Genomic DNA, 12,563 nt, shown 5'->3' on the forward strand with positions numbered 1-12,563 from the left:
CTCACTGGAGCTGTGTTCCCATGTGCGTTTGTATTACTTCCCCATTTCAGTGTATTTAATATTTCCTTCAGAGAAGCTGAAGTTCAATCATTAAATTAAAGGATACATCAGAAACTGAGAAATTCCTAAATACTGGGAAACATCTTTAGGGGACCATGGAATGGAAAAGGGGGGGGAAAATGGCCAGAGATGAATGCAGAGAAGCTAAGGGAGGGGAGGAGGAGAAGGAAGAGGTGATGAAAAGCCAGAAACAGCAAAGTGCTAGAAAGCTCAGGCAATAAAAAGTCTGATGAAGTAAAAAAAGGAACAGTGACAAGGAGAAATATTCAGTTGTTTTCGACAAAGGATTTGGAAAGAAAATGTCTGTTTACTAACAATGACATTCTGCATTGGATTTTTGTGTAGCATCAGTCAAGTAAAATCACATCTTTGTGGTGCATGTGGAGGCAGGAGAAGGATGGAGTGGCTTTATTGACAGGCAGGATGAGAAACTTGGGAAGTCTGGGTAGTTGTTCATTATCTGATTGTTTGCAGCAACTCTCTGCCTTCCCCAGCCTGATGGAAAGCTGATCTGCCACGTCCTATCATCCAAACAAAATGCCAATGTTGCTTATCTCCATTAGGACCTTGGCTACTCTGATACTCCAGCCTGTGAATTTCTTACAAAAGGGTGAAGTTCTGAAAGGCACAGATCCCAAGTTACAGCCCCACTGAGATTTGTTACTCTGAAGTAAAACTAAGATCCTCCTTTGGTGTCTCAATTAGCCATAAAACAAAGCTGCAAACTGCCCTCAGCAAAGGGAGCCCTGGGAATGGCCCTGTGGAGTTTGTTTTGGCAAGGCTGGGGCCAGAGTGAGTTATGGGAAGGGGTTTCTTAGCGCTGCAAAGGGAAACCTGAGCCGTCTTTGAATATAAAATAGGAGTATTTGTGCTGCCTCCATACTGTTCAGGTAATACTTGGAAATTTTGTTGCTTTCTGTATACGACTGTTATGTCTATAGCTGACCTTTGTAGGTGTATTCCTGGGAATCCAAGTTCTGACCATTTTGATGAGCCCTCTGTCTCACAGCAGTGTCAGTTCACTCACAACCTTTAGCAGTTTAACCTGCTTTTGATAAGTTTGTTTCAGGGATGGTACAAAATAACGATAAACACATACTTTGTTAGGGTTTTGTTACAATCACTAAGAAACCTCTGCCTTTTCCCGGTTGCAGGAAGGGGAATGTTCACTTTTATTTCCTTTCTTATCTGCTGGGTGCACACAGGGCCACTGGTGTGGGGTGATGGCGGTGACAACAAAGCCGACTTCTCCTCTTTGTCTGGTTTTAGTGGGGAGCTGATAAGTCAAACAAGTGGCTTTCCTCTCTTCCAGATGGAGATAAGAAATGATTACTGCCAAATTAGTCACTGGTTTGTTGATCTTTTAGCATTCACTGTTGTAAACCTTCATCTTGGGCAGAAGTGGTGGGGAGCGGTGACGTGAGGTTATTTCTTCTCATCAGTAACAAGCTTCTAATCTGATCAGCTCGTGCTTTCTGGGTTTTTTTGGGTTTTTGTTTGTTTTTGTTTTAATTAATTACTACCTGGAAAATTTCTGCCATGAATACCTATATGACCAGCATGGAAATCTTAGAAAATAGATTTGCTACCTGATGGCTTCAGAGTTCCAGGAATGTTGATGAGAAGTTGTAAAACCTACTAACAGCTTGTGTTTTGAGATCCCGTGTGTGTTTCATAGAGCTGCTGTGTCAGGTTGGCAGAGCATATTTAGGGAAAGAAATAAATATCTGCTTACACTTTAGGTACTGTTCTTGAGTGCTTGAATTTATTCAGAAGTGTGGGTGGTATTCTTTAAATTTTAAAACGGTGCTCCACCCTTCCATCTACTGTACTACACTAACTGCTGTCAATTAGAAAACATCCAAAGGTAAAAGGTTTGTCGCTGAGAAATCTGCTCACCTTGTGAACTTTGAGTCCCATGACCAAAGCCTTTTTCTATCCAACAAGTGGAATCCAATGTCAAATGGCTTTTGGCATGCTGGATGTGATCTAAGCAAAGAATCCTCTAACCATTTTCTGTTCTTTAGGGAATTGCCTTAAATTTTAGGGTCCATACCTTGCATTTCCCAATTTTCCATGCTGCTTAATGGGCATGCACTAGCCTCCTGTGCAGAAAACATTTGACGAACTGCCTTGCTTTTCCATCAGTTTAGTTTTACTTTCATTACTTCTCCCTGTAATTTGTTTATTGGTTTCCATATCTTTGAAAATTTTATTACTCTGTTATTCAAGCTAAAAAATAGCTAATTTTTCTTTCCCAAATGAGTTGCTTGAAGCAAAGTACCTATGAATACATGGGTATTTTAATTCACTTACTAAATGCATACAGAGAAAATTTACAAGCTGCCTTTTTACCATTTTTTAAGTGTCTGCTGACTGTTGCATAAGCTAAATTATTTACAGTATGAAGCCTCACAAAAGAGTAACAGATTTGGGTTATTTACTTTCCTGATAAGAAAAGGGGATTGAAGTTGCTGTGATATGCTGCTTTGTTAATTTTATATTTGTTCCCCAGTGTGTAAAATCTTTTTAAAGAACTAACATGAGTATTGGCAGACTCTTTTGAAATGGCGTGGAAGGGGTAAGATTAAACAAAACATGAAAAGGTCTTAAAAATATAAGTCAGCAAGTGTTTGATAAAAATAAAAGTGCTCGACAATAGAAAACCTTTAGGATGCTTAATTTATTTGATCTGTCTGGGAGAATATTCCCGGATGGAGGGCAGGGGCCAGTCCTTGGGAGTTCTTGGGAGTTGTGGGGTTTTATGGTGGGATTGTTGGAGCAGGGCAGGGAACGCCATCGGGAATGGCTGCAGGGGGGAAATGGGCCACTGGATACCCAAATCAATATGGTTCCAACAGAAGCCCTTTATTGTTTTACATTACATGGCAGACACAGATTCTAGGTCTGCTGTCCACGTGGGCACACATCTCTGGGTTGGCTGAGCTGCTTCTTTGTGAGGCAGGCACACATCCTTCAGGACATCCAGTTGGTCAATGTCCATCCTCACCTTGTGCTCCCCCTATCTAGGGTTTACATTTTTTGCGGACATCTTTTCAGGCTCTCTTCTTATTTTTGATCCTGTTGTTTTCTCAGTAACCTTGATGAATTCCTGAGAGCTCTAACAACAAAACCGCAGGTGATTTGATAATATTACTCACAACCAATTTGGCTGGTGCATCAGAATGGCCTGTTGTACGGATACACTGCTACAAACGGCCCCGCTGGAGATGCAAACCCAAAGAGTGACGTTTGCAGCAGTGCCTGGAGCGTGGAATCCTCACTGGCATCAGTCCCTGATGGTGTCACCAGGTGTGTCTGTGTCCCCACAGGTGCCAGCAGCCCCTCGGACAGCGCGGCCCCTGCCGTGGTCATCCGCCCGCACAACAGCAGCGTGGTGTCGGGGAGCAGCGAGGCCACCCTGGAGTGCGTGGCCAACGCCAGGTATGGGAACACCTCCACACCTCTCATGGGCTTTCCAGAGAAGGATAGAGTGTTATAAATTTATTATATGGTTGGCTTTTTGCAAATATTGAAATAAATACTGTACGTGTTGCATTAGAAAGTTATGTTGTATTAATATAGCGTGCTTAAACTATTTGGCCAAGATAACATCCAGTGAACATGTAAAGAAGACCCTGCTATTGATATACCAAATATCAACATCTACCATCTGAAGAAAGTATAAACCAAAGCCCAAGCTAGAAGTGATAATAAAAACACAGCCAAAAAACACGCATGTTCTAAATTAAACACGCATGCTCATGATTAAACCTATTCCTTAAAATTTACCAAAAAAGTGAACTCTGTTTTTCACACAGAGGATGTTATTTTCATTTTCTTATTGTTGTTAATTTGGAGATTGAAGCAGGACGCTCGCTCTTCAGAGCAACCTTCTGAGTGATCTTGTTTGTCCAGCATTACTGAATTAAACCTCCTGAATTTTCTGCCTAAATGAGGGTACAGGCAGGGGTGCTTTCCCACCTGGAAAGGAAAAGAAGTGCTGTTCAAGCAGCAGACATTACCTTAGGGAAAAGGTTACGACGAGGGTTAATAATATTTCAGCTGTTGCCTATCAACAGCAGAGGTGATACTGTTGAACGGTTGATGCTTCCTAGTAAATAAATTTGGTGAGGATCTCCTCTGAAGTCATTTTTTCAGGCACTCTCATTTTGCAGTGATTATTGCTCAACTGTTCATAATGCACTGTAATACAGAATTCACAGCGTTCCTCCTACGTTTCCATCTAGTTGGCCTTGAATAGCTTTGAATTTCAGTGGAAGTGAATAGTTGAAGTCCTTGGGTGATAAGACCAACTGATTTACTTTCCCCTCTGAGGGCAGAGATGTTCTTGATATGATTAATATTGTTTTGGTAATTGAGTTGTAATGAAAGCACTTCCCATGCAGCTGATTCCCATAGCAGTATTTACTCCTTTTGCTTGGAGAAATCAAATTATTAGCACTTAAGTTCTATTGCTGTATCAATTAGCTGTACTTGCATAATGCCACTTGAGTAGTCTGTAGTCCTTGATGTGTAGAAGTTATACATGCATTTACTTTCTAACAGTGTGTTTTGGGGATAGAGGAAGACTTAAAGAAGTTTTATAATCGGTAATATTATATTTCTCATGTGTATAAATATATATATATATGCACACAGAGATTATTCTGTAATATATATGTTTTATGATTTTATTCTTGTATATTTTTTTTTGGCAGACCTCTTGAGAGGCTGAGCGTGACCTGGAAGAGAAACGGAATCAAGATCACCAGTGGCATCAGCAGCTTTGGGAGACGCCTCACTATCACCAACCCGACCTCTGCTGATGTGGGGATGTACTTCTGTGAAGCCAAACTCAGAGAGAGCACAGAGGAACCAGCAAGAGCAAAGGCTTTCCTTTCTATATTGGGTAATTCTCAAGGCAATGTGTTTTTTAGTAAAAAAAAAAAGGCTCTGGGCTGAGGTATAATAGGAAATAAAATTGATATCTTAATATTTCATTGACCTTACATTTGAACCTTTCTTCAGAGAACAGAACAAAGGAGGTGAAGGAGGGTTATCTTCCAAATTAATTCAGCCGTTCTTCCCTGCTAATATAAATTCATCAAATAGATTTTTTTAAACACTGCTGCGATTGTAAATCCCCTGTGAAACTATACATTTAATGGGAATTTTGAGAAATACAGTAGTAAAATCCTTAATGGGCAGCTTCCCTATCTTGGCTTTTAGGTGCATTAAATCCTGATTAACTCCTGGCTTGCTTAGATCCAGTTTTCATAAGTCAAGTGCCTGTGTTTTCGAAAGAAGGCTTTTAGGAGCACTCCCGTGCCTCGTGTGGGTGCCAGTCAGGGCCAAGGACATTCCGCAAAGCATTGCTGAGGCAACAGGGCAGGGGAGGAAATGCCATTAACACAGCTCTGTTTGCTGTGCCTTCAGCTCCCAGGGAAACTTTGGGATTAATACTTCCAAAGGGGACATTGCTGCCCTTTCCCTGCCTGTTTCCACCAGCATCTCCTCTCAGCGTGTTGCTGTAGGGAGGAGGTTGGAATTTGGAAACAGTGGTTCCTGGTGTGTCTGATGGAATTCTGCATGTTAGCACAGTGCGCACAGTGTGGAGTGCTTTAGGACTTTTACACTAAAGGAGGTGGTTGAGACTGGGGACACTGAGATGTTTTCAGCCTGAGGTTGTTGTGTAAAGTCAAGTTTTTATCTGTGGGAGTGTCCTGGGGAGGTCGCAGCCCTGGCAGTGCCGCCAGTGTCGGGGCTGCTCAGGGTTCAGGCACGTGCACTCCTGGAGCTGTGCAGAGGGAATGCAGCCCACGATTCTTTACATCTTTGAGCCTTTTGGAAATACAATTTTAAAGACTGCTGTATGATCTGTATTCTGCTAAAGCAATTTGTAGTAGCTGCTGTTAAGTGAGAAGGCAGCTCTTCCCTCTGCAGAGCTCCATTCCAGATTCATTTGGAGCACTGTGTGTCTGTTATATTTATTGCCTGCTGGACAAAGTTTGGTTCCAGTCTCTTTCCTTGTCCTCTGTTTCTTGGAGCTATTACCCTCCCTTTAAAGAGCAGAGATGGATTTCACTTATTTATAGGTTTTGTTTAAACTCTTCCTTATTCATAAGATTTTATTGCAGCTGGTTTTCCTTTGTTGCTGTGATGTCAGATCCAGCCTAATGCAATACTTAAAGCAGCCTCTTGGTTAATGTAAAAGATTCTTAAATACAGTTACAATAAAACTGAAAAATAATCACTGTGGAATCATATTAAAGTAGCAGTGTTTTAGTAGCTTACCTACTATCTTATTTTTAAATGTTTTATTTATTTCCTATCCAGTTTCAGGAGGCTGTCAGGGAATGAAGTTATGAAAAGGTCTGTAGATAAGAACAAGCAGATGAAAGAAAGCAGAAACAAATTGGTTACCAATTACTTTTATTTCCTTCTGATGGAACACGACACTTCAGATGCAGGTGTTTACTCAACGTGTCAGCAAAGCCTGATGGATTTCTTTATTTATGAGTTTCTTGAGCTTGCAGGATGGATCTCTAATTCTAAACAGGGAGCCAAATCAAAGGATTAGTAGTTAATGCATAACTTATATTCATCTTTCGAATTCTTGGATGGATCTGGCTGTCATTTAATTAGTCAAGGGACGGGTTCTAGAGGAAAGTGCAGACAAGATTCAAACCTAAGGCTTTCTGCAGTGTATCTCTCCTGGTCCATGGGGGCAGTACTTAGAGAGAATCAGGAATGCTTGTCCATTTGCATGCATAAAATATCTGTAGTGTGGATGTGTAGATGGGGAGCTGATAATGAGCTGTACTTCTTGGGAGAATAACACAGCGTGGACTTAATGAGTGGTCTCGACTAACAGAAAAAGGAAATTGCCTTAAAAGAAGAGGTTTGTTTGCAGAATGGGAGAAATCAAATGCAGGCCCTCGATAGCGTGGCTCTGAGAGCTTCTGTGGATCAACAGAGAAAAATATTTTCCTATTAAGAGGTAGAACAGGGGGAGCAATAAAAGGATGCATCAAAGATGTCACAAACACTGAGTTAATCAAAGCTTTTTTCCAAATGTCTCAGTGCTTGACTTTCCCAGCTTAGAGAATCACACACTTTGAGTGTGGCTCAGATGGTGACCAGAGCTCTATTAGAAGGCAGTGAAACTCAGCACAAAGGCATCTACTCAACAAGTTATTATTTGTGACCTACAGTATTATCTCAGAAGTTTTTCTGGGTGTTTCTGAGACTGTGTCTTGGTCTGTAAATTAAAACCACAATATTATTCAAAAAACCTGAATCTCCAATGTATTAGAGAAGTGCTGCATAGCAGAAAGAAAATCCTCCAGTTGTGTGCTGCTGCACTTTTCTTCTGAATGTGGCAAAGAGCTCCCTGACATCTTCATATTGTTCCAGAAAAGATAAACTGAGGTGGTTCCAAACCTTGGTTTTATTAGCTGCAGTTGTTATAAATTTTTAAAGGGTATCATGTTCCTTGCTTGGCAGAGTAACAGTTTGGGAAAGATTTGTTGCAGATTAGATAAGAGCACATTTGTTTTATCACTAACAGTTTGAAGATTAAGTAATTTAAAGAGTCTTCCCATGAACAAACCAATTTGAAAGCTGAGATAATCTTAAATTCCTTTGCTCCACTTCTGCAAGTTTTAGTAACAAATGGCAATAGTCATTTCTTAAGCAACTATTCTATAGGAAATTATGAATTTTAGGAGCTTAAGAAAATGGGGAACCAAACTCTTCCACTGTATGAAATCCAAACTGCTCTTTAAATTAGATGTAGTCAGAAAGTAAAACCTGTACAAAATGAGAAAAACAAGTAGAAAGAAGGGCCTGGCATGAAGCGTGGCTCTACAGAACTGAGGGCTAAAGCCTTGTTGGTCTGTCCAAAGGAAAACAAATGAATAAAGCAGAGTCAGAGGAGAGGGCTTCCCTTCTTTTGGAGCGTTTTTGTGCCCAGAGACCTTCATTAAAAGGCATGTTATTCTCATCTTGGGAGAATTCAGCTCTGTGGGATCACAGGATTTAGGAACACATCAGAAAAGTTCCAGTCTTGGTCTGAAGGGCTCCCCTGGCTGGGCTCTGTCATGGACTGTGGGGCTCTTTCTCCCTCCCTGTTCTCCAGAAGTGTCCAGATGCTGAAGGCTCTTCTTTGTGCATTTCTGCTGCTCAGGAATTTTCACTGTGTGTACAGAACTGCTAGAGCAGAAGTCATTTCCCTCTGTAGCTACGAGCACCTCAGTGCCTCGTGCTCAGACCTCTGGGAGCAGCAGCTCTCGTGGCTCCAGCTTAGGCACACTGAAACGCTGCAGATGCTTTCTTTGAAAGCAGTGGATAGAATTTTTCATGTGTGGCGCTTAAGAGAAGATCCTGATGACTGTGTTCATCTACTGTGTAAGAAAATAATCAGTTTTCAGGGAAACTATAATAGGAAATGTCTTCGGACTCGCCCAATCACAGTCTGGGCTCAAAGGAAAGAAATACTGGAGCTTTTGATTTGTCAAGCCTCAGAGGTTCTGACGTGGACACAGACATTCTGCCTTGGGCCCAAATGCAACAGGACCTATCCCACAGGGAGGTAGTGGGATTTCTGGGCAGCCCAGCTCTGTCTCTGATATTCCCAACAAGTCCTTCCTCCTTTCAGCCCTGCAGACAGGACATGTGTTCCTCAGGCTGTTATTTCAGAACACACAGACTGCAGCTCACAGTAGGGGCAGCAAGAAACCACGCGGATCTTTTCATCTCTCTCTGTTTTAACCTGATATTCATGCAAAGAAACCTCCTTTGCTCCAAGGAGCCTGCTGTACCTGCATCCACAATGGGGCTTCTCTCCCAGCATGGCCAGTCTGATCTTCTGTCTGGAGTTACAGACTTTGTACCCACAAGGGGCTGTCAAGCTTCCAGTTCCTCTTCCTTTAGAAGATATTCACCAAATAAATTAGTTTATGGTAATGCTGGAGGAAGGCTTCCATGTTGAAGGCTCAATTTTCCTCTTAAATATGCAGCTCTGGGTTTCTGAGAGATGCAGGAATTTCAGCTTTGGAGGAGCCCCTGGGGCTTTCTCTGTTCTTTCTGACTTTCATGTGTGTATCTAGGATTAGGTCACACATCTCCAGTGCAGCTTGAAGGGTATGTAATGGATGCTGACTGCTATCTTTTGAATGTTAAAATCAGTGACCATGTAACTCTGCACAAGGGAAGTTAGAACAGGATCAAATTTTGCAGGCTCCCAAGGGCTTTTCTGAGAGACATCTTTCCAGTGATGTCTGGAGTGCTAAAAAACCCCCGAAACCCTCCACAACTATTAAAAGCACACATTTATATTCAAATACTCTTTTCCCCCCTTGCCTGTACTTGACATTTTAGTGAAGATCAGTCAAACACCAATACAATATCTGAACAATGCGGTATCTGTTTCTTTCAGCCTAATGTGGGCTGTGACCCCTCTCGCTGCCACACGCCACAATGCCAGCAGGGTGAACTCAGGGTAATGAGTCCTTTCCTATTCTAACTATTGTGATTCTGTAATTTCCAAAAAAATTTAAATGTTTGACCCGGTACTGGCAAATTACTGTCATTCCTGAAAATTGCTGTGTGGAGGGACTTGTGTCTGGCATGTCATATTCTTTGGAAGATGTTACAATTTCGCCACACATATTAAATTTCAACACATGATTATTGCCTACAACAATAAATGTTAAATTCATACTGCGTGATTCAAAGCAAGCCTTATAAATATGCAGTGGAGTCATGTATACAGACAGCCAGAATGCCCCCTCAGAATGCCATCTGACCCCTATAAATAGTGCTGCATTTTTATGGCCTCCTTCTGACAGTCATTCGCCAGGTGCTGTACAACCCAAATTCAGATACTCTGAATTTCTCCCTTGCAGTTAATGCTGGGCATTCAGGCCCTTGAGCACAAAACCTGATGTGCAGGTGATACATCTGACACCTCTGAAAAGTGAGAAGCTGAGGTTTCAGTTTCCCAGCACCTGTAACTGGAGCTGTTTCCTCCACAGCCTGAGTTCTGTTGTCTCCACAAGACCTTTAGAGCATCCATGCTGCTGGTGAAAACTCAAACCTCTTTACTTGGAGGGTGACAGAGCACTGGAAGGGGCTTCCCAGAGAGGTTGTGAAGGGTCATTCTCTGGAGATGGTAAAAACACATCTGCAGCCTGCCCTGGATGAACCAGCTTTAGCAGGGGGATTAGCCTGGGTGATCTCCAGGTGTCTCTTCCAACCCCAGCCATCCTGAGGTTCTTTTATTTGCCTCAAAACCCCTCAGGGATCCTTACACCAATACTCCTGGAATTCCCTCGTTCCTTGCACCACCAAGGCTAATTTTCCACACACGTTAGACTTTACCACAGCACTGCTGTCCCTGTGGACATGAATCTTCCAGAAATCCCTCATCAATCAGCCTTGTCATCCCACCCAAGCTTGTCTCAGTCTTTAGTCAGTGCAGAGTTGCTTCTGGAAGGTTTTCTGTATCAGTGCTTATCTTTCAAGAGCAGGATCTGACTTGTCAGTGGGCAGCTGTTTTCTTTGTGTCAGGTGTAGCATTTGGCAGTTCTTCCAGCTGCCGGAGTGCTGTGAGCAGAGTTCAGCAGGCTTTAGTCTGGGGGAAAAGGTGAGTCTGGGCTTCAAGACCAGAAATCAAATCTTTTGGCACCGAAAGTCCTCTGGGATCTGCCTGTGGTCTTTAGATTGCATCTTTCTGCTGCTCCTGCTCTTTTTCTGTCTTGTCTGCTTCTGTTTCTCCCTGCTTCTTTCAGAAAAACTGATGTGAGTGTTCTTTTTATAACATCACATCCCGTTTGCTAAGTGACAGTTGTCACTGACTTCAGGTTCTTTGTCACATAGTTCATTGCTTGATAGCTGCTCCCCTAAGCATCTCTTCACATCAGAAGTTTCTTTGAGGGTGACAAACAAGCCTGTGTGGGATTTCAAGGGAGGAGCACAGGTTGCAGGTTAGGATTTTGGGAGGGACACTGGGAAAGACAACTGTGTAAATATGCCAGGTGTAACTGCAGGAGATGCGCAGCAGCAGCAGCAGCACATAAACAGAGGTCACGGAGCCACCAGCAGCTTTGAGGTCACACTGTGTGCTTTGCAGCTGGACTGCAGGCCCAGGGTGAAGATAAATCTGCAAATTTATCACTGGTGTGTGAGTATGTTGCTGATCCAGGAGAAAGTTTGAGAGCTGGTGGCTGAAGGTTGCCAAGTTTAGAGATTGGCCCGGTAAGGGCAGAATCCTTTATAAAATGAAAGCTGCAGTCAGGACCTCCCTAAGCAGAAGATAAACTTCAGTGGCTGGAGAGACATTGGCAGAAGAAGCCCAGAGTTAGAAGGGAACGTCTGCATTTGTGAATATGTGTCTGGATGCTTTCCTGGCCCAGGGCTGCTTTGTCCTCACCCCACAATCACACCAAATTGCCACAGAATGAAAGATTCCAATTTTATTTTGAGAGATAGATGTGTCGACACTGACCTGTGTGGCCACAGACTGGACACATAGATAAGGACACTGAGCTGCAAGTTTGGAAATTCAAAAGTCAACATCCAGAGAAATGGAGAGCAAGGAAAACACCAGGCAGGGCTTGGAGGATGGCGTGAGAGCAAGGAGAATGCTCAGAGTGAAAATGTGGACTTAGATGAATTGCAGAGGACTCAGCAACTTAGCTGATCAAACATGTCAAAGTGTGTGCCATCAGTGGAATTTCAATTAAATGTTCAGCTTTTCAATTTGTTGTTGAGATTAACGCATGAGATCATATGCAATAAATCACAGCTTATTATGCATGTTTATTAATAGCTTTATATTTAGGCAGTGAGGATCAATAATGTTAACACATGTATATTATTAGAATATAATAAATCAAGTAGCTTGTTTTTATTGGTTTTGCTGGGTAAACAACTATTCCAGGCTGTTTGCAACCTCCCCTCCTCCCCTGCACGGCGTGCTGAAGACTAATATTGATTGGCTTTATTTGGAGTGAATACAGAATTGTAATATCCATTGGTGCTCAGATGAGACCCAGTTCTGTACACCCAAGCAAGTATTTTATTGTAGTGAGAGGGAAGAACTGCTGGGAAAGGGGAGGTTCTGTTCTAACCTGGTGCCTCCTGATGTCACCCCTGGGCAATGACAGCAACACTTGCCATACTGCAGGTAGCAACAAGATTTTGCAGGATAAACTTACATGATTTTGATTTTGTTTGCTAAAATGCTGATGCCCTAGCAGTAATATAACCATAAGTCCTTTTTTCCAGTGGTGTTTGGTGAAGAGATTTGAGAGCAGGTCAGCGCAGATGACCTTGAATCTCGCAGCTTCCTACATTTTTTAAAACATACTCAATTTCCTTAAAATGAAAGTACAAATAACTCAGTTTCACAAGCTACTTACATTGCCTTTTCTGTATTTTCTAAAACTTACCAGTGAGTTTGGTTATGCTACAAGAGAACTGTATTTATAGTCAAG

At 42.3% G+C, this 12,563-nt stretch overlaps 1 protein-coding gene across 1 annotated transcript in view; it reads left to right on the top strand.

The window, feature by feature from the left end:
- SDK1 (sidekick cell adhesion molecule 1) overlaps positions 1–12,563 on the top strand; it is a 391,467-nt gene that overhangs the window by 230,600 nt on the left and 148,304 nt on the right. The window contains exons 7-8 of the mRNA XM_066198540.1: positions 3,393–3,504; positions 4,782–4,972. Coding sequence (XP_066054637.1) covers positions 3,393–3,504; positions 4,782–4,972 — 303 coding nt within the window. The remainder of the gene's footprint in view (positions 1–3,392; positions 3,505–4,781; positions 4,973–12,563) is intronic.

This window comes from Chamaea fasciata, unplaced genomic scaffold (assembly GCF_029207755.1).
Source record: "Chamaea fasciata isolate MVZ Bird 193981 ecotype frontalis unplaced genomic scaffold, bChaFas1.0.hap1 SCAF_16, whole genome shotgun sequence".
Classification (NCBI taxonomy): Eukaryota; Metazoa; Chordata; class Aves; order Passeriformes; family Sylviidae; genus Chamaea; species Chamaea fasciata.